The sequence below is a fragment of the Grus americana genome, chromosome 4, assembly GCF_028858705.1.
Source record: "Grus americana isolate bGruAme1 chromosome 4, bGruAme1.mat, whole genome shotgun sequence".
Lineage (NCBI taxonomy): Eukaryota > Metazoa > Chordata > Aves > Gruiformes > Gruidae > Grus > Grus americana.
This window is the reverse complement of record NC_072855.1, coordinates 66,817,500-66,845,084: the sequence shown is the minus strand read 5'-3', so window position 1 is coordinate 66,845,084 and position 27,585 is coordinate 66,817,500. Positions and strand designations below refer to the sequence as shown.

General features: G+C 39.2%; 1 protein-coding gene across 3 annotated transcripts; it reads left to right on the top strand.

Annotated features, from left to right (window-relative positions):
- Positions 1-364: 364 nt before the first annotated feature.
- Positions 365-26,190, top strand: TMEM184C (transmembrane protein 184C). 3 transcript variants are annotated; one of them, XM_054824715.1, is made up of 11 exons: positions 365-494; positions 15,528-15,658; positions 15,756-15,792; positions 17,744-17,949; positions 18,727-18,801; positions 19,671-19,764; positions 20,377-20,541; positions 21,184-21,296; positions 21,950-22,049; positions 22,549-22,720; positions 23,156-26,190. In XM_054824715.1, exons 2-11 carry the CDS (start codon positions 15,576-15,578, stop codon positions 23,446-23,448), a joined length of 1,338 nt encoding a protein of 445 aa, XP_054680690.1. In that variant the 5' UTR covers positions 365-494; positions 15,528-15,575; the 3' UTR covers positions 23,449-26,190. The 3 variants fall into 3 exon arrangements, with proteins under 3 accessions (XP_054680690.1, XP_054680688.1, XP_054680689.1); XM_054824713.1 differs by lacking the exon at positions 365-494 and adding an exon at positions 13,664-14,037 and having other exon boundaries at positions 23,156-26,189; XM_054824714.1 differs by lacking the exons at positions 365-494; positions 20,377-20,541 and adding an exon at positions 13,665-14,037 and having other exon boundaries at positions 23,156-26,188.
- The last annotated feature ends 1,395 nt before the right edge of the window (positions 26,191-27,585 follow it).

Genomic DNA, 27,585 nt, shown 5'->3' with positions numbered 1-27,585 from the left:
CACAATTGCACATGGATTCACATAAACTGTACTTATTTGGGACTTTGCATCTTTCTCCCAAATAACAAAGATATTTCTCCTTGCTTAATTCAATTTATGAAGTGTACTTAGATGTGTTAAGGGTGTCTGTTTTCTGAATACTGGAAAACCATAAAAGCATACATTTTTTAAGCTGATTTTTATATTTTTTCATTAACCATATCTGTAACTATAGCTGAATAATTTTTCCTTTAAGCTTTCCAAAAGGAATCAGCTTGGGGATGACAAAGCATGGAAAGTTTTGACTACAAAATGTATGATTGCACAATCATAGAAGCAAATAAAAATAGGGTTTTGCAAAGAAGTAAGCCATTTTGAAGATAATTATGTACTCTCTACTCTAGTAAAACTCACATGAAATGGACTTAGCTGCTGTTTTACATGCTAAACTGGATTCTTGGAAGTTGGTGGAAGCTTTGCCTGAGTAAGTAGGGTAAGGATCAGATACTTAAGAGGTGAGTAGATTTCTTCTTTCAGATATTATCTGAGTGTCTCCCAGAATTGAATTAACCATTTGACTCAAAATTCTCTTTGGAATTATGTGAAAGCAACTCCCAGCCAAATCCATGGGAGTGCTCATATGCACCTGGGAGTGCTGGCTCAGAGAATAGGACCAAGTCTGTTGTGATTATGATCCCCTGATGTGTAAATGCTCTGTGTTTACTGATATATAAACAGTCTACAAATTAACTGAAACAATCAAGTTCAGTATTCCTGCACCACAACTGGAGTGTCAGCTGTAGCACACTGACTAGGAGTCTGAGATGACTAATGTGAACCTTTTTGCTGTTGTTCTCTCTTTGCCACCTCCTATGGACTTCCTTCAAAATACATCAGAAGAATTTTCCTGCTACTTTAGCTTTGAACTACTTCAGGCACACAGAGAACAAACAATATTCCTACCTAGAACACGAAATGGGCTTATGCCAACCTCCAAGTAGCACAGGCGTTAGAGGCAAGTGTAGGAGAAAAAAACCAATTACATAGAAAAGCTCCATTTGCAATGGCAGCTGATATTCTTGTTTCTAATGGAAGTTAGAGAACGCTAAAGTTTGACAAGGTCTAGCAGTAGATAACGGTCCAAAGAAATGCTACAGACATGTTTGGATTCACTTCCTCTAGCCATGGTAACTAAAAGCTGAATTTGGCCCATGACTCCTCCAGTGGGTTTCCTCTTCTGGGCAATCTGTGTCTAAATACTTGGTAGTTACAAAATATTTTGATGTGGTTGTACGCAAATGTAAGTATGGTTTAATGTCTGGCAAAATCAAAGTATACTTGCATTAGAGTAAGTACATCTAATTTATAAAACAATATTAGGACTCATATTGCTGGTAAAAGAAAACAATTTCTTAAACAGAGAAAAGCAAAGTGCTAAACCAGTATAAGACAACTGAATTTCTTGTATTTGTAAGAAAATCAAGGAAAAATATTGCTGGGTTCATTCAGAGGCTAGTTTCTATATTGTAGGTATTGTGGAATCCTGTACTGAAACCTCTCTTTGGGAATTGTACTACTCTTCTGTCCAGCACTCAAAGTTTATTAAAGTTTTGTGGGAAAAAAGCTGTTTGGCAGCATCCCAGTCCATAAGGGTCTGAGAAGGATGTGCCAGAAAGACTCGGGAGGCCAAAAAAGCCACTTTAAAATATGGAAAAGATTTTTTTTTTTTCCAGAGGCCTAGTTCAGGGGGTTTCAGTCTGTTTCATGGATTTTTCTAAGCTGCAGCACAAAAGCAAGCAATTTGTTACAGGCGCCCAAAAAGCCTCTAATATTATTATGTTTAAACAACAGTGCTGCTTTAGAAGGAAAGGTTTTGGTTTTATGTTTTTTCATGGTTATTGAAAAATGCTTTTTTTTCTGCTAATAGCTATCTATTTGTAGATATGTAGAAATTTATTTAGTGTGAAGATTATCTTCCAGTCACATTACTGTTTACATATTGGCAGGGATCAAAGTCTATTTTCATCTTCACAACTCTTCATGTTTCTTTATACCAACATTCCTCAAAAAGTGAAAACTTTGTCTTTATGATTTTGTTCCATGATGACTGCCTAGTCATATGCACAAGCTGTTACAAATATTTTAGCTAAACATATCCATGCAAGGATAAAAGCAAAATCATGCATGTATTCTAGAAAGAAAAGCCTATTTCCTTTTCTTTTTCTCCTTTTTAGCAGTCTTTTCAGCCACTTAACAGACCACATCTCAGAGCATTTGAATTTAAATCACTATAAAATTCCTTTGAATTCATTTGTTTTAAAGTATTGAGACAGGTACTGACTTGGCAGAAATAGCAGCTTTGACAAATCACAGCAGAAATGCATGAGTTTTAGCTATAACAGGTACAAGAAACTTCTCAAAAAATTTCTTCTTCCATTAATACTTGGAGCCCAATTCTGATTTCATTAACATCATCAGGATTTTTCCCTTTGACTTCTGAAGAAAAAGATCAGGCTCAGACTATGTTTCTTATCTGATCATTTTAAGAACTGACCACAAGCATGGAGAGAAAGAAAGCAACAGAGAAGGAGAGAGAGGTTCTGTTTGTTCTGTCATATATGACTGATCCCTACTGCTGAACCTAGGACAGATCTAGAAAAAGACAAAGCACTGCACTCCTAAGTATCACACCATCTGATTTTCATCTTCCTGGCCTGCATAACTGATTCCAGAGTTTAGAGCCTCTACACAGTGCACGAAGGAAAGTTTTTGCATTTGGTACACCCACAAAAGTCATCATGTTGTATAGGGAGCAGACTAACATAAGCAGGCACTCACTGAGGAGCATTCTATCCTAGGTTCTAGTCTCAACTCCTACAACTATTTTTGCACTTATTCAGGACTGAATATTTCTCTATTTTCTGTAAAATTTGGCAACAGTTCCTCTTTCTCACCAATGTGCCATAACTGCAAGACTTAAATGCTGATGGTGAATAGTGAATGTCTTCTTTGGAAAGTGAAATTGAAGATAGCAGAATCCTTCCTACATTCTAAACAGTTTGCTGGCTGCTGACTAAAGCAAGGTCCAAAGGAGGGGTTGAGTCCTTTCAGACAGACAAGGGAATTGAACCTGGATCTCATCCACATTTCTGTCTGTTCTAAGCACTGAGCTACAAGCTGAAGGGAAACAGATTTTTCCACTGTGGGGCCAGCTGTTGCTGCAGGGTCCTGGCCTGCTATGCATTTTTGGAGCCTACCTACTGGATTGCATTCTCCAGGGAGACATGCAGAGGAATGCTTTATGTCTGGACACCTACTGGGCCTTAGCCTGAGTTAATAACTAGGCTGCCCAGTCCTATTACGGCTTAAGTACCTTTCAGAGCACAAATGAGCACTGCTGGAGTACTTTATGCACCTCATAATAAAAAATGCCTGAGCTTCCAATCAAACTTAGGTACCTCCAGGGTTACATAGCAGATGTGTAAACATTTTTAGGACCGCAATTTTGACCCAGGACATCTAAATTCCATTATGACTTGAGCATCAGGTGTTTATGTCCTTTTCTGGGCCTCATCCCAGATTAGAATCAACTGCTCAGAAATAATCATAATATCTGCATAATGCTGATTTTCAGAATGATTTATAAATATTAAGTAATTAATCTTCATATTGCCCCTGGACAAATATTTCCATTTTACATATATAAAAAATTGTGATAAATTGCCATAGGCTACAACTGAGTCAGTATCAGAATTAGAATGGAGGAATTCCTGATTGTCAGACTAGAACTCAGTTCATGCCTCTCAGAAGAAAGAAAAGAGAGAAAATCTTACTCTTCAGAAACAAGAGTTGTTATGCTGACATGTTTTAATTGGCCAAGGACGACTTCTTTTAAAGTGGTTTATGTTGTAGTTTGGTTTTTTTTTTTCAAAGAATACACAAAACTTTGTAGCACTACCTTTCAAATCTGCTAGTCTATTAGCAACACTGGTAGGTAAATAACTTATTTTGAGTAAACCTCAGTTTTTGAGTAGTGTTAGAAGGAATGATTGGAAATACTATATGTAACATTATGCAAGCTTGATGCATCAGTTAAACAATCACTCAAATTAGAGAAAAGGCTTATTAGATCACTTAATCACTACCAGTAACAGCATTGTCTATACTACATAAACATTGAAGTATTTTAGGAATCTTTAACATTTTATACTCCTGCTATGCTTTTAAGATGGAAAATCCAGAAGAAAAAAAAATAAAAATCAAAAACCCCAAAGTAGGATGCTTTCTCCCTTCCTTGTTGAAGGAATTCTGTAATTCTAGATGTGTGCAAGAATTGTTGCTGGCTTGAAAGGATTGCCAGCTACCAACCCCTTCACATTGTATTCTTGGCTTGAACAGTTAAAACAGATCCTTCTGTAAGTTCTCTTGCATGGCTTATCAATCACTTTCTACGTACACAACTTAAAGAGTATGTTAGCCACTATAAAGTTGCAAGTGCTGGAAAATCCTAATGTATGAAACAATTTCTAGGCTAAAGTGTCAAAACTGACAAAACATGTCAATATTACTGAAATGACAAATTGCAAACTTTAATAACCATGCTTCAAATGTTTCCATCGTAACAATTTTCAGAACTCAACATCTTGATAAACGTACTGTTTTACTACCAGTAATTCAGTATACCAGCTTAAATCCACAAATCTTAGTTGAGCACTGTTCGATATATGTTTACATTTGCAACAAGCAACAGAAGACCAAAAGCACAAGTATCTTGTTATAGAATACATTTAATTTTTTTTGGACAAAGATGTTGCATGTATTGCACATATGATATGCACATGAGGTCTTACCACAGAAACCACCCCTTGCAACAGTAGGCATAATTTCCAGCGATAAAAGTTCTAATGTTAGATATTCAATAAATTGAATGTGGTCATGGCTGTGACTCCTTTAGTAAACTCTCACTTCAAGTATGCCTGCTAAGGATATTTGCATGATCGGAAAATTTTCCTATCATTGAAATACCCCATTCTTTTCCTTACAAAAACCTGTATTTTGTACTTCTTTTCTGAAATCTCCAAATGATAATACTAGGGCTTTATGTTTTCATCACACATCAGAATTTTTAAATTTGTCTCTTAAATACCAGGGTTTCAATTTTAGGCAGACAGCACATCCTAGTGGTTACTCAAACTTTTCTATGGTATTTCATTTACACAATACTTCAGTCATAGTTGCATAAATACTCTTCAGGTATCCTTCAGTGCATGCACTTTTCTTCTTTCCCTTTATGGTACAACTAAGAATGAAGTTGGGATTTTGGAAGTGTGAAATAATAAAACTGACATAATTCAGGAACATGGAAGATTTAAAAACTGGTTCGATACATCTATTAAGCAAAACCATCCTACTGAATATGTATCATTTTAGCAATTTTTAGGCAGAACATACAATGAACAGTAGTGCAGTTTGTCCTTTTGTTTTCATTTTCCAATATGAAAAAACAACATCTTTGGTTTTACTTCAGTTTCACCTGGGCAGCTTTACCTGGGAAATATGAGTAAAGGGCTATACACATTACTAAGTACTTAGCTAGTCAATAAAACTATACATTTAGTCATCAAAAATGCATCTATAACAGCATTTTAATGTGTTTTTTTGCCAGTCAAGTATGCAGCACAATCAGATAGCTGTCTATTGAACCAGGCAGCAATCAAGAGAAAATGGAAATAAAATGCTGCTTTAACAGGCCCATTTAGAGATTTCTAAATGACTTCTTATGTGGAAGGCTATGAAATATGGGATGCATATGCAGAAAATCTTGAAGATATTTTTCCCCAGGTAAGTTCACAATTTTGCATAGCTGCAAAAACTTTCAGCATATTTCTCACTCTCTGATATTATCTTATTTATAACGTATATCTTCCCAGTATGAAGTATCAGGTAATGTGTGTCTCTTAAAGGAACAGACCTGTAAATGGAGTACTGTATCCCTGACAGGCTGTATAGGCTGAACTGCTGGCTGAAAGGGCTGGAAGGAATGTCCGTGAGGAGCAATTAAGGACTTTGGGCTTGTGTAGTTTGGAGAAAAGGAGGCTGAGGGGCAACCTCATTGCTCTCTACAACTTCCTGAGGAAAGGAAGCGGAGAGGGAGGTGCTGAGCTCTTCTCCCTGATATCCATTGATAGGACATGTGGGAATGGTTCAAAGCTGCACCAGGGGAGGTTTAGACTGGACACTAGGAAACATTTCTTTACCGAGAGGGTGATCAAACACTGGTACAGGCTTCCTAGAGAGGTGGTCGATGCCCCAAGCCCGTCAATGTTTAAAAGGCATTTGGACAATGCCCTGAAGAACATGCTTTAACTTTTGGTCAACCCTGAAGTGGTCAGGCAGTTGGACTAGATGACTGTTGTAGGTCCCTTCCAACTGAAATTTTCTTTTTTCCTTTTTCTTGTCTTCTCTTTTCCCTTTCCTTTCCCTTTCCTCTTTTCTTCCATTTGCCTGCTGAACACCTGCTTCTTGCTGTGCCAGTATTAATCAGAAGGAAGCACACTTTTGCAGCAGCTGATACCGTGAAGGAGGGAAGGTAGTGATCATAGAGTTGACCCTTCTGTGTTGTTCTTCCCTCATATTTTGGTTCACATATTTCTTTCCCCTTCTTGAATAATTTTCAGTTATTCTAGAGTAATTTTATTGCCTGACATATTTTTGGTATTTTGTTCATGGTTAAAATGTTTAAAATCATATTATATGGGAGAAACACATTTTCTGCTACTAATATATGGGTTTTCCAAAGGCTCAAAAATCAGAACTCAGTTAAAAGGATGCCCAGTTTTTAATTTAGCTTCATAGTCTTCTGCTGCCTGACTCATGTTCAATATGTTACTGGCAATGCTAATGTCTCAGTTTGTCTGAGATGAAAACTTGCCCAGAAATAGCCTCTGTGCCCCACCTACAGGTGACCCCGTCCTTCCCTATAATGCTGAGGAACATATGCAGGTCCCACATATTCTCTTCTAAGAAGGGGAGTGAAAGAAGAGAGAGGTTCCAGCAGTTGAAGCTCTAACAATCCCAGATGGGTATCTCTACTGTGTTTTAAAGCTGTAGCTGCAAGGTTAGAGATGACGGAACATTTCTTTGATCACAGTTCACAAACATTTTCTGGATGAGCATTGACAGTGGCTGTAACAGCAGGTACAACCTAAGCAACAGTACTGCCTGCTTCTTTACCAGGCCAGATCACTTCCTGGAATAACTCACATAACAGAGTTTGGGAATCCTTGTTGTAAACAAAGCCTCAACAAAGGGAGTAACAAAGGGAGTTCTCAATAAAAATCTGCTAACTTCTCAATAGAAAGGCACATAACAGGTAAAGGAGAAAAAATTATTTGCAGGTAATGTTATTTACTATAAATTAATGTATTTTTATGCTTAATGAAAAAAAAAAAGTTGTGGTTGGAAGGGACCTCTGGTCATGGTCCACATTACAGTTTTCTTTGGTCAGAGGTGATGGGCTATAGGAGTGATTTGTTTATATGATCTTTGTCAGAGTTGAAAAATTTTGTCATAGAGAAGGTGTTGAGCAGCATCTTTTCCACCATATTATGCCACCATATTATTCTGGCATATATTTATTCCTATGACTGCCATAATAGGGATGGTTGAGGTTGGAGGGGACCTATGGAGGTCATCCTGTCCAATCCCCCTGCTCAAGCAGGGCTACCTAGAGCTGGTTGCCTGGGACAATGTCCAGTTAGGTCTTGAGTATCTCCGAGGATGGTGACTCCACAATCTCCCTAAGCAACGTGTTCCAGTGCTCAGTCACTCTCACATTAAGTAACTGCTTCCTTAATAAATCATACCAAATAATCCTCTTTGTTACAGAAAACATCCCTAAAATCTGTGAATTTTAATTTGTCCATCTGGAGCATGGACTTTTAGCGAAGAGGCTCAGTTAAAACTGAATCTAAATGTTGTTTGGCCTTTACTGCAAGTCGTATCTGATGAAATTTTGGAAAGGTTTTTGTATTACAGAATCCTACAGGGAGAGCCTTCCTTTCAGAACCAAGTGGCAAGACGACTTCATAATAATCTTGTTGAATTTCCAAACAGTTGGCATGCATTCTTTTCATTCTTTCACAGGAATGATAGCTGTGCCTTTTTGAGGAGTTGTGTACGAGGGTTATTTACACTTGATTATTTCATGTTCACTACTTCCTTTTACACAGCACCTACTGTTACATTGCTTAATATATTTTGAGGCATCATACATAAAATAAATGAATAAAACTCTGTCAGTGCTTTGCCAAGCAAAGACAGATGTCCATTGACTTTATTCACTGCAACAGGAGCTCATGTTTTAAAATGCCAAACATCCTAGGGATAGTATGTAGCTAACAAGTCCCCAGCTAGCTAGCAAGCAAAAATCTGAGTAACCATGAAAACAAAGAAGCCACTTCCTAAGTTACCACCCAAACTGCTGGTTACAGATGCTTCTGGATCTGAACAACAGCCATTCCCTTCAATGATCATCCACAAAAGAAACAGGGAAATAATCAGAATGTGATGGCAACATTTCCATAACAAAGATCAATTTCTTAGAACTGATGACAGCCCTGTGACAGAAAATTGATGATGGAAAGGAAAAAAGAAATTAAATCGAGTTTTTAACATTCGTTAAGTTTTAATAAAATGAAATAAAAATGCACTAGAAAGGTTGCTGGTGTGAGTAAGCACCAGAGTGGAGTGTGAACTAATCAGCTGTATACTACTGGAGGCACACCTCAAAGAGCTGACAGTAATACCACCATAACATGAGCGGGGAAATCTATGATTTTCACTGTATGACAAGTTCAGTTTAATCCTTACTGTCCACTCCACAGTGAAATTCTAATCAGGCAAGATGGACAGCCCAGTTATCACTAAGGGTCTGCACTTTCATAATACAAAGTGAGAAGGAAAAATGAGAAAACCTATGAAACGAATGGCATATAAATAAAAATATAATTCATGAATAATATATGCCACATAGTTTTCCAACCGCAATTATAAAATAGTCTATTTTCTTTGCCATTTTAATTTAGTAAATTATTTATAGGGTTCCATATACTAAGGAATAATCCCAGTTTATTATGTTTTGACATAACTCTCTTTTAAATAAATTTGAAATTCATGAGAGCAGAATGTACATAATGATTGACATCAACAATAATTCACATCAGTCTTTCCAGTAGTGGAGAATGATGCTAGTACAGTTGTTATCTCCAAGTTCCAGGGAGTAGCTTTGTTACTCTTTAATATTAGAAGCCTTAATAGTTAGTGAAGATGAACTCTGTCGGTTTGGTTTTTAGCAATATTTCACATGTAGCCTCTTGCTGAAAACAAGGAAGTTTCTGTGTGTTCTGGAGATAGAATTAGTCCCACACAGTGGTGCTAGTTCACTGACAACCCATACAACACTTGGGAAAGTGATCCCTTTTCTTATGTGTCAATTACAACTTTTTCACTGCACAATACTTTGAAGCATGAACATGAATCTGCATGTGAGGATGAGATTTCATATAGTTGTTTTCTGTGTTACAGAAACACAACTAAGGAACAAGAATATTTATAACTATCAGCTCACAAGAATGCTACATTTTGAGGGCCATATTGTATTAACTCATATTCATTTCTGTTATAAAATCATTTTGGTCTATGAAGTTATTTTAGACGAAGAATTGGTTCTTGACAATGGAAACTTGGTGCAACAAAGACAGAACTCGTAAAAGACAAGAGTAGTGAAAAAGGGCATTTCCTAACAAAAGACTAGAACCTCACATATCAGAACGGTTCCTCTTCTGATCGAAACCCTGAATTGTTTCTGGGACATGAAGTGGAAGATTTACAATAAGAACCTTCAATGGTGGAGATCACCGAAACAAATCTATTTCAATGCTTAAGTATACACAATTCCTCTTGCCGCAGCTTCAGCACACTTGTGCTATCTACATCAAAAATAACAGAATATAATTCTTATCTTTGTGGCAAATATTTACACATTTATCATGTTTCCTTTAAGTCTTCTCTAAATACAATTATTTTAGTCTTTCCTGAAAGTGTCTGCACTTTTAACTTTAGGTCATGCTGGTTGCTTCTCAGCAGACACATCTTTCCTTTTTTTTTTCATATCATGCATAGTTAAGCCCTTACCAATGCTAAGTAGAACAGAATGATTGTTTCACCTCTTCTATGAAAGATATTTTTATTTACATATTCTAATATGGTGCTGGCATTTTCCAAAGTTGTTTGCTCACGTATTTTGACTTGAATTGGTGAAAAACTTGCTTTCCCTCTAGACTGTTCAAATACCCTAAAGCCTCGGATTTATGGTAAAAAAAGCAATCTACTTTTGATTTGTTTTGTAGAAAAATTTTCTGAAAGTATTCAAAACAAATTACTTGCAGAAATGCAAATAAATTTAACCTTTAACCTTTTTTTCAGGATTTATATTTACTTACATATGGCTTTACGTAATAACTGCCACTGGAGAAGGGTATCCAATTTAATAACCTTAGCACCTTTCTTGCATAGACTAGTGTATCAATCCCCTAGAGCATTACAGGAAATCAAAGACAGCAGGACTGAAAAGATTTATTAGGTTTTCTAGTCCAACGTTATTCAAATGAAATATTAATTAAAACCGATCTACAGTGACTGGCCAGTGAGTATGCTTGTGATAAGCAGTATGAGTAAAGTGAAGTTCCTTTTCTTCAGGAGGGTAGAGATAAGCATTAGTTTGGCTTTTTCCCCTTTACCAGCCTTCACAAAACTTAAACAAACATATTTTGGAGTTTGGGACTGTGACCCTTGATTCGGATTGGCTGAAACTGGCCAAAAACTTCAAGGTGACTAGAGGGGAAGATCAGGCCAGTAACCATATGACACAACTGGCAAAGATGCCTACTTTGGAACCTGAGGCAAGCACACAAAACACCAGTAGACAGAAAAAGACTGGATAAGCTCTAAACAATGATTATCCAGTAAGTGCTGAAGAAACCCTGAGTGCTACAAATGATGCAAGAACTTGTATCAAAAACATCACTAAGAACCCAGATCTCAACTTCATATTCTTAGGGAAATAAAAAAAAAAAACCAAACCCCAAACAAACCCCCCCCAAACTCCCCCAAAAACCAAAGCAGTGCTTGGACTTCAATGAACCAAAGTACAGGGGGAATTAGAAAAAAATCCTGAACTTAAAAAAAATACTGTTTATTCATTAATGATGAAAAACATTTTCTGTCATTTTGGACCTATTAATTACAGATAAGTTGCCATTGTATGTATTTGTAATACTCATGAATTTGTGTTGTCTGCTTTTCTGGAGAAGTTGGAAACATTTGGGTTTGTGTCTGTCATATGTTTGAGAAAAGTATTTATATTTACATAGTTCTTTTTGTGACTGAGCTTGTCAGATTCTAATTGACCTACTTCTTGTACCACCTTGCCAAGAATGGGTCACGTACAAAGAACAAAGGTGACAGAATAGGCACCTTAACACTGATTTGGTAATACGATACAGAAATGTAGTATTTCAGCTCAAAACAGTATAGGAAGAACTGTTTTTAGTGCCAGTATCAGTGAACAAGATTCTGTTCACAAGTCTGCCACAACCTCGAGCAAATCACTTACCTCTACTGAATTTTCATTTTATCTGTAACACAGGGATGACCTTTCAGTTCCCTTAAAATGCTTCTTATCCTTAAACTTTAAAACTGAATTTACAGTTAATTCGCTCACTGATAGTAAATGGTAGAAATGGCAACTGGGGTATTGGACTTTTTACTTAAGGTGAACAGGGCTGCTGCTGACTAATTCAGACCACTCTTCTAAGCTCTAGATAATGGTGGGAAAGGGAAGTATGAGACTAAATGTAATAGATGATATCCAGGTGGAAAAGAAAGGACCTCATAACTTGCCCTCACTTCTACAGGAGCCTACCAGCTACTGAGGATATCAGTAACACCTTCTATTTCTTTGCCTCCTAAGACATTGGATGGAAAAGGAAAATTTAACAGCCCATTACCACAACCTCTATTTTTGGCTAAGCCAGCATAGTTCATCGTGTTGGCTTGTGGACTGAGTTCATTGATGTTTCCCTGGAGGAGACAGGAAAGAGTTGCTTTGGCAGTTCATAGTAGCCAAAGAACTGAACACTTCCTTCCAGCATGAGCTGCTGCCTCATCCACACACACAGCCCTGTGAACTACTAGATGCCCCATCAATGCAGCATGTGAAGGGCAAGAGAGATCTCACAGGCAGGATTCTCGCCTCACACTGCTGATTATGTCAACTCTGGGATAAGCAGTCCGACAAGTTTTAGGGATTTGCAATTTACCGAGTAGGAAATTTCTTTTCACTGTGCATACATACAATGAAAATATGCATTCAGTCATTTCTACAATACAGAGACAGCAACTATTAAAAAAAACCCCACCACGTAGCTTCATTCTTTGAATAAAGGCCTGAACCACTGGTAAATTAATAGTGGAAAGCCTAGGCAAATAATTGCAATGCAGAGAAAAAAAAAAGGGGGGGGGGGAGTCAGGAATTTAGCTAGAGAGAGAAAAAAGAGCGAGACCCCAGTCACTGTTCCTTAGTACCTCTTACGCCACATGGTTCCTTCCAGTGTACACTTCTCAGTCATGCCTCAAACTAAAATCTGCATTTGCCTCCTTCCAAGAATTTACAGCTGCAGCTCCTTGGATACTTGGCAGAGTATCACCAATGGTCCTAATTTAGTTCAGCACCTGAGGCCCTGTGTTTTGTCAGTGACTACTGTAGAGTTAACTGGTATTTTAACAAGGCACTTAAATAAGCGTCCAACAAATACTTGAAATTTAATACATATTTTGCATTATTCATATGTTCACTGGAGTCTTCATGGCACAACCTGTCATCCATTCTGGGAATTGTTAGGTACCTCTCTACACCAGGTTGCTCACTCTGCCTCTGTCCAGCTGTGAAGTTATAGTAGTTGTCTCTGTTAACTTCAATTCCTGCAATTTCTGCCCGTCCACACGCTTCCTAACATAAATCTCATTTGCTACGGCTCCCCTTAGCGTCCGCAGGCCTGGCGTGACCCAGTGTTCCCACGCTTCTCTGCTGTGACCGCATCCAGTCCCCGCATAAGCGGCAAGCACGCCACGGTACCTCAGAAAAGGCCACCTGCTTCCTCCCCGCATGGCTCGTTACTGAATTACTTTTACCGGGAAGGAGGAAGGGGAGATGTGAGGGGGACTCTCCCTCCGCCATCAGCTCGGGAAGAACAACCGAGCCGAAGCACACCGACCACGCGACTAACGGCCGGGCACGCGCCGAGCCGTTACCACAGCCGAAATAGCGGCGCGCGCGCACTGCGCGAGCCCGAGCCCACCTGTCGTCCCGCCCCGCGGCAGCTGTCAACCCCGCCCTCCGTGCGGGAGAGGCCATTGCCGGGTGGGGGGGGGGGGCGCTAGGCAGGCGGAAGAGACCACCCTTCCGGGGAGGGCGCGGCCACGCCGTTACCGGCCATTGTCACAAGCGCTCGCCGCGCAATAGGCAGGGTGAGAAGCGGGGCAGCCGCAATAGGCAGGGCGAGAGGCCAATCGGCGCGGCCGCTGAGGTTGGGGCGGGGGCAGCCGGAAGCGTTGCCAGGCGGAAGTAAGCGGGGGCGTGTGCGCGGGGCGGTGCCGCGCCGAGCCGGGCCGGGCCGGGCCAGCGCCGGGCGCCCTGCGACGGGTAGGGGCGGGCCGGGACCAGCCGGGCTGAGGAGGGCGGTGAAGCGCGGAGCCGAGCGAGCCGGCGGGGTGTGCGGGCGGCCCCGCCGGTGATGCGCTCCCCGCGGGAGCTGCCGGGCCCGGCGCCGGTGTGAGGAGCGTCGGCGCCGGTGTGGCCGGCGGGACGGCGTCGCTGCGGCCATGCCGTGCACCTGCGGGAACTGGCGGCGATGGATCCGGCCGCTGGTGGTGCTGCTGTACATCGTGGGGCTGCTGGTGGTGGTGCCGCTCTGCGTCTGGGAGCTGCAGAAGCTGGAGGTGAGGGCCGGGGCGCGGCGGGGAGCCCCGCGGCCGGGCCTGAGGGGGCTGTCAGCCTCTACCCCATCCGCGCGGCGCTGCCGGGCGGCTTCGCGCCTCTGAGATAGTTGGCAGCGCCCTTCAGCCCCGGGTGCAGACCCGAGGAGGAAGAGAGACGCCGGAGAAGTTCGGCGGTACCGCTGCGTGACTCGCTGGGGCCGTTAAAGCACGAACGAAGCGAGATGGAGCAGGAGAGGGTTTCCTTCTCCTTCCGGTTCGGTGACGGTTGGTATGTGAAGCGTCGGTACGGTGCTGGAGGAGCTGGGTCGGTCTCTGCAGGAGCACGGCTGGAGCTCTGCCCTGCCCGGCACTGGACAGGTTTTGACACGGAGTAGCAATACCGGCGCGGTTGTGCGTAACCCGCCGTTTCAGGTAATTCTGTCTGGTCACGGAGAACCGGGAGAGAGAGGCTTCTCTTTCATGCTGGTGGTACCGTGGTATATCAGTGACACGTGCATTATGCACACGTGCGGCAGCATTACTTTTTCTAACAAAAAGTAAAATTTTAACCTTAAAATACGTATTTTAGGCTTGTTCCACTGGAGGTAAGCTTTTTCATGGTATAATTTTAAGCATGTAATGACAGTAAAATCTGTCTAGAGTGTATTTTAAACTTCCTATTTTGAAACCTTGTTCTGATGCCTTTGTATGTTCAGCATAATGGATATCTATATCAAAGTGGTATCTGAAACTTCAAAATCATTAAATCCGATACTGGTAGAGAAACTACTCAGCAGTGATCTTTGAACTGGAAAGCAACAGAAGGCGTCGTCTGTTGATGTACAGTAGGAGGTCAGAGAGCAAATTTTCAACAACAAAAAAAAACTTTGAGAAGAGTCTACTATGTTTCTCAGTTATTGGTACTTAGGATTATTAATATAGTTATTTTTCAGAGAGCTTTGGTTTAAAATTGTAGCCCTGGGTTTTAGCAGACATTATATATTTTTATATATACATGCATATCTATTTCAGATTGTTAAACTAATTGAAATTGATTACTAGTTGGAACTTGATTTTAAAGCTAAAAATATTTTAAATCCACAAGCTTTCAGAAACTTTATAATGAAGCACTGAACTGAGACAGATTTCAGACCTAAACCAAGGAAATCTGCTGTGGCTTTCAGTAAATGAAATAGTGAACATTACTATGTTTTTGTAGAACATTTTGTGTTTATTGGTGATGTTTTTGTTTGGTTCTGCAAGATTTCTCATCTTTTGAGTTTTTAAGTTTTACTCTATGCCACATTGAGATAGCAAGGGAGACTTTGGGATTTTGTGTATTTGAAAAGGAGAGTTAGAAAAACTAAACTTAATATTGGGATACGTACTTAATGTCCGTCATAAAACTTTGTTCACAGAAAAAAAAATTAATTATTTTTCTTGCTATACTAATAAAACTTTAAAGTATTAATACTGAAACTTGATCTTGCATTCTTCTTTTTCTTTGCAAGGTTGGAATTCATACCAAGGCATGGTTTATCGCTGGGATATTCCTACTAATGACTATACCAATATCTCTCTGGGGAATACTACAACACTTAGTCCATTATACTCAACCTGAATTACAGAAACCAATAATAAGGTAACATTTCATGTTTTACCTGTGCTACAAATGTTGAATTTAATTCAGACTAAAGATACTTGTAGTAATATTAAACATTCTTTTGTTATTGTAACAGGATTCTATGGATGGTGCCGATTTACAGTTTAGACAGTGTAAGTGTTCTCTTACTGTTAACAGCTCGATAAAATTCTGTTTGCTGTGGGAGTGAGGGAAATCAGTGTCACAGTGAGCAGAAACAATGCTGCATGGAGAGTCGTGGTCCTAGAAATTTCTGGGCATTCCTATTTGCGGAATACATCAGAAGCGTAGTTCTAGTGATATTAGATTCTTCTTGTGGAGCTTGTGGGATTGCTTTTGCTAACCCTTCTTGACCCTGTCCTTGATTATCCTTTATGACAGAAGAGCCTGCTTTTGGTCCTTCCATCTTCAGTAAGAGCTGAATTGGAAACCAGACTGATCCAAGAACAGTCTCAAATTTCAGTGCCTTACCTTTCTTTCCCGAGTGAGACTTAGTGCTAAAATTCTTTCCCAAGTTATGCTTGGTGCTAAAATTCTTCTTTTTTGCTTCAGGGGGCAAAGGGTAAGATCCCACAAAAAATCCACTTCTGAATACTTTTATGTGATAGATTCTATTGGCTAGACCAGATATGGTTCATGTAAATATGTCACCTGTGGAAATTATTTCAGCCAGAGCTAAGCAACATACTAAATCTGTGGACTGTACAGGATGTGTGTTTACATGTTGTCATTGCCTCTTGGCACTGCAAATACTTCTGTTTCCCCCATAAAAGACAGCTTTCCAGGAACTTTTCCTTTGGTTTTTCTCTGGAGCATTTATGAAGTGTCACTCTTATGTATGTTCTCCTTTTTTTTTTTTTAAGATTGGGATTTAGAATATCTGAGATTGAAGGAGAGTGGGGAAGAAAACAGAAGGAGAGTAGGGAAGAAAACAACATTATCTGTTTCCTGTGGGGAATATCAAACTACCTCAGGTTGATATTTCAATTTCAAGTACAGAGTTTTCCTTTCAAAGAAAATTACCTGCTAATTAAATGAGCTCTAGCCAGGCATTCAGGGACATTTCTGATGTGTCAAAATCTTTCCCTGGACTCTTGGATCCTATGGCCTTTGCTGCATATATGATATCCTCCTAGAGTGTTTAATCTGAGCTGAACATCAAGTTCTCTCCTCAGATTCAAATACTGTATTCTCAGCTTACTAGATGCAGTATTACATCTTCCACAAAGGTGTTGCAGCATCTGTCATGTCTAGTATTTCTTAACTGTGATGAGGACATGAAGGATCTTTCTGTAGTTCTAATAAGAAGGTCAGAGAAGGTGCAACATTCACTATACTACAAACTAGGGAAGCAAAGTAAACTCCAAAGACCTGCCTTTATTTAACTCCCCCCAAACAAACAAACAAAACCCCCCAGTAGGACAGGTTGCACCGAACAGTGCAATAGCATTGTGATACTCAAAAATTGAAAGCTTTGGCAGCTGATTGATAATCACAGTTTTGAAAAAAAAAAAATTTTAAAAAATCACTTTTCTGGCTGAAATTCTGGTTTAGAGGGATGATTGCCACTTTAAGGCTAATCTGCTGCTTTTTTCTATATTTTGCAAACATGCCAGAACAAACATTTACATATTAGATACCAAAAGAAATCAACTTCATACTGATGGACTGAAAACTTCATTCTCAAACCCATATTGACAATGAATACATGAATTTCAGGAAGCAGTTCTATCTTGTCTTCTCCTAACAGGAGTAGGCTATGTGTAGGGAACCATCTCCTTAGTTACTTTTAAATGAAAGACTGAATCGTGTGGTCAGAGACACAGAGCATCTCTTGCACAGTGCTTTAAGCATGCTTCCATTTGAAGTGGCAGAGATGCAATCTGAAGTTCTACTTGTAATTTTACAGAATGTTATTTTCTAGCTGTAGCAGCACACTCTTATCAGCCAAATGCTTCAAGCCCTGTTTAATTAGTGCCTGCTGTCTAACGAAGTATTGCTTGCTGAACTAGCCAGCCACTGTTGTCATTGGGATCACTTTTGTCTTTCTTGCATGTAACCTTTTGTGTACCTCTCTCCTTACAGTGGATAGCTTTGAAATACCCCAACATTGCAATATATGTGGATACATGTCGAGAATGCTATGAAGCTTATGTCATCTATAATTTTATGGTTTTTCTTTCAAATTATCTAACCAACCGGTATCCAAACCTCGTATTAATAATAGAAGCGAAAGATCAGCAGAGACATCTGCCGCCTCTGTGTTGTTGTCCGTCGTGGGCTATGGGAGAGTGAGTATATGATGACATCTTAAAATTTTAAGCTGTGCAATCAGATGCAAACATTTTGGTTTCATATTTAGTAGTATAGCTGTTGTTGCTTGGCAGAGTTAGTTTATGGTTTGCACGTTTTGTTTATCAACTATGAACCCCTACTGAAAGCAGCTATGAACTGTAAAACATCCTATAAGTCACGCTTAGTTACTAATATGCATTGACTCAGGTGGTGTGGAAAGAAACTTCCTTATATTGGAAAAAGGTCTTCTTGAATTTGCTTCCTTTGCTATCATATGGTATTTGCCAGAAACCTTATGCAGAATCGCTGGTGGGCTAGATAGCCTATTCCTTTTGCTTCCACAGGTGAAAGACAAAAGGCCATATGCCCTTGAACCGTTTGTTTCTGCATGCTCTAATCTGATAAGTATCTCTCTCAAGAGATTTTGATAAAGCTGTTTAAAATGTTAAAGACACTCTTTGAATGTAAGTCATTCTTAAACATCTTCAAACATGGTGAAAATTGCGTTCTCTTTGTTTAGCCCAGCCAGAAGCTTTCCATGGCTAAAAGAAGTGAATCACTGAGTATTTCCTGTTATGTATCTATAAAAGTCTAGGTCTTTTGTGTATTGCCTATATACACACTGTATACTGTAGCATCTGAAGTCCTGGAAGCAGAAGTTGAAATTGCCATGAAATAAAAATTTAGTTTAGTGAAACTGCTGAGAACAGGAAACTTCCATAAGTGAATTGTTTTCAAATTCTCGTACGATGAATTTTGTGTTTCTCTTGCAGAGTTTTATTATTTAGATGTAAACTGGGTGTTTTGCAGTACACTGTTGTCAGACCGTTTACTACCATTATTGCTTTGTAAGTATGCTCATAAATAGTTAATATTGATTTTCAGGATGTAATTTAGAGTTAATCTGGAAGGAATTTTCATGCCCTTTGTATTGAATCAAGGCAGTTTGGAAGCATACTTGTCATGTTACATGCTAAATGGGTCCTGGCACTTTGAATCAACCTATGATTTCTTTATGACTTCTCTATAGCAAATAACTATTTGCAGAATTGAAATAATAAATACTTAATGCCTGCTGCTGAAAGCAGTGGGAGAGAACGTGAAGTACTGTTTATGTGGGAAAGACATTTTTATGATCTCTCAATTTTTAGAGTCTTTTTTTCCTCCTTCTCCCTTTTCTCATTGGCTTCAACAATAGGGTACTTTTAAAGTCAGGTTTCATGTCACTTTTTAAATTTTATTAAACTTTCAAGCCTGACTGCCTTCATACATATCATATAACGTGTTGTAAAGGAATAGCAGGCAGTTACGCGTGTTGATGGTGAAAGCGTAATTTCATGAACTTTGTATTGATGGTCATTACTGTTAATTCTGTGGGACTATGGAAGAAGTTGCTACTCACAAAGAATATCCATATAAATGTTTATATTAGCTATATGTGTTCTAGCAGTTAAAAGCAAAACAGCTGAAAAGATGTTTAATTGTTGAATGAATTCAACAATGGGATATGTTAACCCTGCATTCAAATGCTATTTCTTCTATGGAAAATATAATATGAACTTCCTATGCCATATGCTGCTGGAAACTGATTCCAGTGCCCATATTTATTTACCAAAAGAGATTTGGGATTCTAACAGTTGATCAATGTAATGAAGATTTAGCACTTCGAGAAAGCGATTATTTACTACATAGTGATTAATTATAAAAATTATTTCAGAATTTGTGAGCTAGTGGGAGTGTATGATGAAGGAAACTTCAGCTTCAACAATGCTTGGACTTACTTGGTTATACTTAACAACATGTCACAGCTAGTGAGTATTTTTTTGCTTTTTTAAGTCATCGTATTAGTATTATGTGAATCTTTTTATGTGAACTGTTGGCAGTAATTGTGTTAATGTCTAGTAATTCTTATGGGTAAAATATTTCCCCACTGTAAGTCAAAGTTGTTATCTGTTAAATACTATATACGCAAAATACCAGGAAAACAGACAATCTAAAACTTTTATGGAACTTTGTAGCAAAAATAATAAAGTAATACAGTGTCCCACCTCTCTACCCCAAACTATTTGATGGGTGGTGTGGCCTGGGCATGTTAGAGCTGCAGACTTGCCCCTCTGCAAAAGAGATGACTTCACTCACCCCTGTAGCTTCCTCCCAGCACATGTACAAACAGTCGGCAGTGGCTGTTAAAAACACTGTGTTACAAACCTGGTGTGGTAACAACATTGACAAGAAAAAATGGAAACAGTGCATGTGATGCTGAGATTCTGGCCTAACACCTTGTCTTGTTGGTTCAGCTGCCAGATGATGTCAGGGTAAGGGTAAGATGTCAGCCCCTAGACTTGAAGACTTCATTCTGGAGGTCAGGGATTGCATTTAGTGGCAGCTGGGAATGCAGAGGAATCATTTCCTGCTTCACCCAGGGCACGTTGCACATGAACTACTGCAAGAAGAGTGAGCAGCAGCTCTGGCTCCTTGCTGCTCAGCCTTCCAGCCTCCAAGCTTCTTCTCTTGGCACCAGCAGCAGGAATCAGAACAGCATGACATTCCAGCCAAAAAGGGTGTCCTCCTCCTACTGCCATCATCAGGTTTGATGGGTGACTGTTATGGAAGGACCTGTAACTGCTTTCCACTGTGACAACGGTCCCAGCAGCAGCACATACTTCTGTGTGTCCTGGTTGCTTAAAGAAACTTAGTAGTAAGAGGCTAGGAAAATGTGTGTGAGAAGGGGAGATGGGTTCCTTAGGTTTGGCTATACGTTAGTTTGGTTGCTTGCAGTTGCCAGTAATAAGAAACTTGTTCAGATTTGCAGTGAAGATTGCATTCATTGCCTCATCTCTCCTGAAGAGGCAACGTTTCAGGCGCTCTTAGCAGAAGCCTGAAAGAACGTGTGCTTTTTATGCCATTTTCCCTTGGAGATGTGCTTGGCATTGAAAAGATTTTATGGGACCTTCCTACGGTTTGCTTTAATGTATAGATAGATGACCTCATTCTCTGTCTGTCAATACCATGCATTTCAGAAATACAATTTCAAGGGTGGGGGGGAAATCTGCTTTAAAACAGTAAGGCAAAGATTCCCTAAATCCAGAAACTCTTTTCTAAAATAGGTAGCTCTTTAGCTTTGTATCATGCTGTGCTATATTTTTTAACTGAAGAGATGCTGTATAACAACTCCCTCACAAAATAAACAAAGATTTGAAAGCTTTTCTTCATTTTCTTTTCCTTGTTAGTTTGCTATGTATTGTCTGGTGCTGTTTTATAAAGTACTACGTGAAGAACTGAACCCTATCCAACCTGTTGGCAAGTTCCTTTGTGTGAAGATGGTTGTGTTTGTTTCTTTCTGGTAAGTGAATTATTTACTTACTGCTTATTGCTGTCAGGGTGGATCATAAAAGAGCTAAAAAGGCTGGATTTGTTACTGAGGTTAGAGGCCTCAAAAAAAACTACCATTAATCTTAGTGAAGTGCTGTGAGGGGAAAAGGGCACTGCAATGTGAACAGCGTTATTTTTTAGATCTGCTATTTTGTGAGGTGATTCTCAAGAACATAATTTATTTTAGAATCTTCGCTTGCAGTTATTTCAAAACAAGATTTTTTTTCACTTTTTAAAATAAAAAAAATACTTTTTCAAAATAGTTACTGTATGTTAACTACAAATTACTATTTAAGCATTGTTTGCAGTTAGTTGCTAATGAGTGAGTGCATTTGACTATCTGAACGTTACTCTGTGGGCTGCAGTAATACCCTGAAAGAGAAGCAAGTTGTTCTAATAACTAACTGGAACAACAAACCCTTCTTTAGTTGTGTTCTCTGTTGGTCTTTAGGACCATGGATGAATGACATCTCTTTTTAAGTCTGTTTTCCTCCTCTTAAAATCTAAATATATGAACAGAAGTTTTTTGTAAGTACACATATGAACAGGCCTTATTTATCAGATTTGCTTGCATGGTTTTTGGCACTACTGTTAAAATAATCATCATCATCATAATCTTTATAGGCAAGCTGTGCTTATTGCATTGTTGGTGAAAGTTGGTGTTATTTCTGAGAAACACACCTGGGAATGGCAAAGTGTGGAAGCTGTGGCTACAGGCCTACAGGTAGGAGCAGACAGTTACTTCTTAGGAGGAATGGCTATATGTAAAATGACATAGCTGATCTCAAGCAAATATTGTCATACTTTAATTAACATAGGCTACGCTAGTGCTGAATTTATTATAAATTGGGCAAAGTTTCAGCCAGTCACCTCAAGTGAGTTTTATGCTCAACACTTCTCTACCCATGTGTTGGGCAGAAGGAATGTGGCCCAGTTAAATACTTTGTTGGGTATCCTTGCATTTCTTCTTGCAAGAATTCATTGTAGAGCTGCTGCTTGTGAAATATCTGCTTCCAGCAAGCCAGTCCATCGGGCAAGGACCAATTCCAGTATGTATGTAGTACACGTGGCACTCTGAAGCCTGCCAGGAATATCCTTCCTCTGGTGGAGGAGTAGCTGATGCCAGTATCCCAAGGCAATTGTAGTCTTTCAGTTCGAGAAGAAACCCAGGAACTATTTTTCTCCAGTTACAAATGCTTAAGTCAATCTCTCTCTCATTGCAGGATTTTATAATTTGTGTTGAGATGTTCCTGGCTGCTATTGCGCATCACTACAGTTTTTCCTATAAACCTTATGTTCAAGAAGCTGAAGAAGGGTCATGCTTTGACTCTTTTCTTGCCATGTGGGATATTTCTGATATAAGGGCAGATATATCAGAACAGGTTCGAAATGTCGGTAAGTGACAGATTTGTATGATCTGTTAACAGCATGCGTGTTTCCAGCTTAATTTTACACTATTATCCATCCCTATAGTACCTTGAGAACATTCCATACCAAATTAGTGGCAGTTGCATCCCTAGGGGATTTCATGGTTTATCTGGCACTTTGCTCTTTCCAGTACTCTTGACTAATATAGTCTAGTTTTTAATTTCTCTTTTAAATAGATGCATCTCAGGGTAAGATTCAGGTGTGTTCGGTAGAAAAGAGGGATGTTTTGGTTTGCTTTCTATGGAAAAGAAAAAATTATTAAAGCTAGCAATGCCCACGTAAAACTTAGAAAACAAAGACTCATCTTCTAATTCAATATGCCTGTTTCAGAGTTTATATGTTCAAAGACCTTGGTATAATGCTGGAAGTATTAAAAAGTATTTTCATTTGGTGTAATTCTAGGAAGGACGGTTTTGGGCCAGCCAAGGAAAATGTTTTTTGCTGAGGATCATGAACAAAACGAGCATACAAGTTTACTGTCTTCATCTACTCAAGACCCAATTTCTGATGCTGCTTCAATGCCATCTTCACCCATGGGTCATTATCAGGGGTTTGGACATACTGTGACACCTCTCACGACACCGACAACAGCCCCTGCAGTTGACGGTATTTATAACACTTCTGCTACTCGAGATGCTGAGGAATCACCTGAACTAGAGCACAATTTATCAGAGAAAGCTTTGGATAAAAGTTAGACTCACCTTTTCTTTGAATGCATCGAGGAGTCTGTTATATACTTGCCACACATGTTCTGTTAACATCTACTATTAGTGATGAAAGTTGGAAAGCTTGGAAAAGCTACTACGCAGACAGGAAGAGGATATGCTGTAACTGACATCTGAATCCTGAATCTATAATGGCTGTGAGTATGAGTACCCCAGTAATATAAAAGACGCACATTGTAAAAGTTTCTGCATAAATTTAAGAATCAACTCAAACTGCTAAACACTTATACATCATGTCAAAGTTACACTGACTTTTATTAATACAAAAGAAACATTTGGAAAAAATACTCTGCTCTTGTAAAGATGAAGTGGAAGTACTACTAGCAATGGGAAAACTTAATTTCAAGAATGTAATTTAAGGACGGCAGCTGCAAAAAGTGTTTGTGTTGGCTTTGGTTGTCGTCTTAACGATGGTAACTTCCACACCCCAATGCTGAATGGAGTGTGGACAAAACAGTAACTTCTGTACAGATGCCATCTTCTTCCTTCTCCTGCATAGCTAAATAAAACCCCTTCATGAAGATAATTATTACAGAGTGTCAGTAAAGAATCTATACAAAGAAAGCATTCCCTACAGGCCTCGCTATAAATTCCATGCCCAGAACATACGGTTGGCATATCTGTTGTCCTTGTAGCTCATAATTTGTAGGTCTTTTACATTCAGAAGAGACAGCCAGGATGATAGGTTTTGGATTAATACCTTATACTTGACTACTTTTTCCCTATCCTTTTAAAATAAGAATAATGATTACTACCTTAAAATACATAGAGGTGGGGAATAAAGGATGTCAAAAAGGAAGCAGAAAACAAAACTGATTTCTTTATTTTGGGCTGCAATAAATTCTTTAACACTTTTTTTTAAGCTGTTAAAGCAAGGTATCTTGATAATGTGTCTGTAGTAATTTGTATTCATAAATTTGTGTGTGTGTGTGATTATTGTATTATGCTTCTAGTGTAGCCTGGATTCAAATGTAATAGTTGATTATTTTTTTTCCGCCCCTACCACTCCAAAAAGGATCTTTGCTAAGGTAAAACTAGCAGCTAGTCTAACACCAGAGTTACTAGCATTAGATTTCAGACCAAGAAGTACACTTGTATCAAAATGTTATTTTGCAAAACCTGACAAAATCAGAGGGGTATTGTTTTTATCCCGTTACCAGATTTTTTACTACTATTGCATGTTTGCAATTTGACAAAAAACAAGAGCACTGACCTTTTAAGTGACATCTGAAGTTTCTTTTTCAGCATTGTTAGCATTTACAGGATAAATGTTTAACTTCTGGCTGTCACAGTAAATGAATCTTAAGTGCTTTTTTTTTTTTTTTTGCAGTACTAGTGTGATGTAAATATTGCGCCTTACTCACTAGGCTGCAGATTTTATAGCTGACAATTTGCTGTATCTGAAGTTAGTGGGAAAGTGCAAATCATAATTTTCAATTTGCCAACTCATTGCCTTTGTTGTAAATAAGCGATTAAAGATTTTATTTAAACTGTTCACCTTCTTTCAATTTGATTTACTGCTACAGTAATTTGAGTGTGAATGACACATGAATACAACTGTCCCCTTCATGGAGCAGGGCCATCTGCAGTGTAACTAGTACAAGAGTTTGTGCTTTCAGTATTTTAAGGCTTGTACTGAAAAGAGAATTCTTGTGGGAACTTATGAAGAATCAGACTCTATTTATTTATGCTTGATTCCAGGTATCTCTTTATCCATGTAATAGCTGTGTTCTACAAGGAAACAACTTGTAAAAGCTCACAATACCTGGGGACTTTAGTGCCCACTGTAGCCACTATTAGGAATAATCTGATTTCCTGCATGTGTACAGGTAAAAACGGGCATTAGTAGAAATAATACCTGAAGGATGAGAGCTGCTGGAAGCTGAGTAGCTACTGTGCTCTAGCTTTTCAAAAACCTCACACTGAAGAGTTTTAGGGTTTTTTATTACTTGAAGCTATGTCTGTTTGGTGTAAAACTTAGGTGAGGTACGAGAGGAGACTTCGATAGGGAAACAGTTAAGTCTCTTGGTTGCTTCTTTCACAGCATTTCTGGAAAGCTAAGTTGTTTTATTATTACTTAATTATTTCATTCCATTTGCACAGTATTCCTGCATTTTTTTTTTGCTGGGAGAAAAGTTATTTTTTCATTGCAGTAGCTTACAGGATCATACCTTTCCATTAAAGATTGCTACTGAATTTCTGAAATAGAAACCTTTTGATGACACCTACCCTGTCTTTTGAAAACTACTACAACGGTGTTCTACAGCATGACCTAACAAGTTTATATATATAAAGTTCATTTACAGATAGTCCTTCATCTTTGTATTAACCATATCTGTTCCACTTTTTTTATGCCTAATTTTCTCCCAGCTTTTAATCAGAAGTCTTAAAGACTGCTCTTGCCTTAACACACTGCTTGAAAACTCATAATGGTCATTTTCAGCCCTTTACTTAGTCTCATTGAGTAAGGGTACAGTATGTCCTTAATTTTTCTTTAACTTATTTTGCTATCTTACTAATTGCTAAAAAAGTTTTATAAATATACCTAACCACTATTATTTGATGGTTTTGCTCTTATCAGAGATCATCTACCCTGAGAAGCCACTTCTCTGTAACACTGCACTTTGAAAATATCCTGCATCTACTAGGTTTAGTTGTATCAGACAGTAACCTAGATTTTATGGATCATAGTTTTGTTTTGTGATTTCTTTGGGGTTTTTTGGTTTTTTAAGAAAAGCTGTTTTCTATGCTGTATGAAAAGCCTCTGTTCTACTCTGATTTACTTACATTTTGTTATACATTGTACCCCTTAGATAACTGGATATTGTCCTTTATCTTCAGAAAACTTAAAGTGACTTAGTCATTACCTCTGTTTTGGAAAAAAAAAAAAATCAAAGCCCTTTCCTCCACCCTTTTAGAAGGAGCTTTATTACAGCAAACTATCAAGTGCAGGTTCAGCTGCAGACTGGGACAGCCACAGCTCCAGCAGTCCCTGAAGTTAAACTGAGAGCACCTCTCTGAAACATTTGGTCTAATGAAGAGTACACATAGGTCTTGCATGAAAAATTGATCGTGGATGGTTCTTTCTACAAGCTCTTGTTAAGGAAAGATCACAGAAATGCCTCTTCTACGCTGAAGAGACAGCACTGACAGTATAAAGAAACTCAGCTACAGAAGTATCTTGCTAACAACCTTCCTCATATCATAGAATCGTTTGGGTTGGAAGGGACCTCAAAGACCATCTAGTTTCAACCCCCCTGCCATGGGCAGGGACACCCGCCACTAGACCAGGTAGACCAAAGCCCCATCCAACCTGGTCTTAAACACTTCCAGGGAGGGGGCATCCACAACCTCTCTGGGCAACCTGTTCCACTACCTCACCACTCTAACAGTAAAGAATTTCTTTCCAACATCTAATCTAAATCGACCCTCCTTCAGCTTGAACCCATTACCCCTTGTCCTGTCACTACACTCCCTCATAAACAGTCCCTCACCATCTTTCCTGTAGGCCCCTTCAGGTACTGGAAAGCCGCAATTAGATCTCCCCCGAGCCGCCTTTTCTCCAGGCTGAACAACCTCAACTCTCTCAGCCTGTCCTCATAGGAGAGGTGCTCCAGCCCTCTGATCAGCTTCGTGGCCCTCCTCTGGACTTGCTCCAACAGCTCCATGTCTCTCCTGTACTGGGGCCCCCAGAGCTGGACGCAGTATTCCAGGTGGGGTCTCACAAGAGCAGAGTAGAGGGGCAGGATTGCAGGCACACACACATCTCAAAATCTCTAACTCAATGCTGAGTTAGAAGCTTTTGTTAAATTTATATGCCAATGGAAAACTTAATAGAAGGAACATCTCAGTACACTTGAGTTAGTTGCCAAAGCATCCCGAGAAGTGGACCTGCAGTCTGAGAAACAAGGATCCTATCTTGAACAGCCACAGCTGTTTATTTCTGGTACCGGCACATGGATGCTTCTTATGTTACTACAGGTGATATGGGAGCAAGAGAAGTCTGTCCTGTTGCTGTAGTTGCTGCAGTAGCTAGCAGTCAGGTTTTTGCTGCAGTGAAGACAATACCTTCCCTAACTGTTTGGTGAGACACCCTTACAGCACAAG

What these genes read in the sequence shown, in the direction of transcription:
- TMEM184C (XM_054824713.1), top strand. Translation starts at nt 13,921, where the DNA reads ATGCCGTGCACCTGCGGGAACTGGCGGCGATGGATCCGGCCGCTGGTG. An exon ending in GGGAGCTGCAGAAGCTGGAG is followed by an intron (nt 14,038 to 15,527) that starts GTGAGGGCCGGG and finishes TTTCTTTGCAAG; the next exon opens with GTTGGAATTCATACCAAGGC. An exon ending in CGATTTACAGTTTAGACAGT is followed by an intron (nt 15,793 to 17,743) that starts GTAAGTGTTCTC and finishes CTCTCCTTACAG; the next exon opens with TGGATAGCTTTGAAATACCC.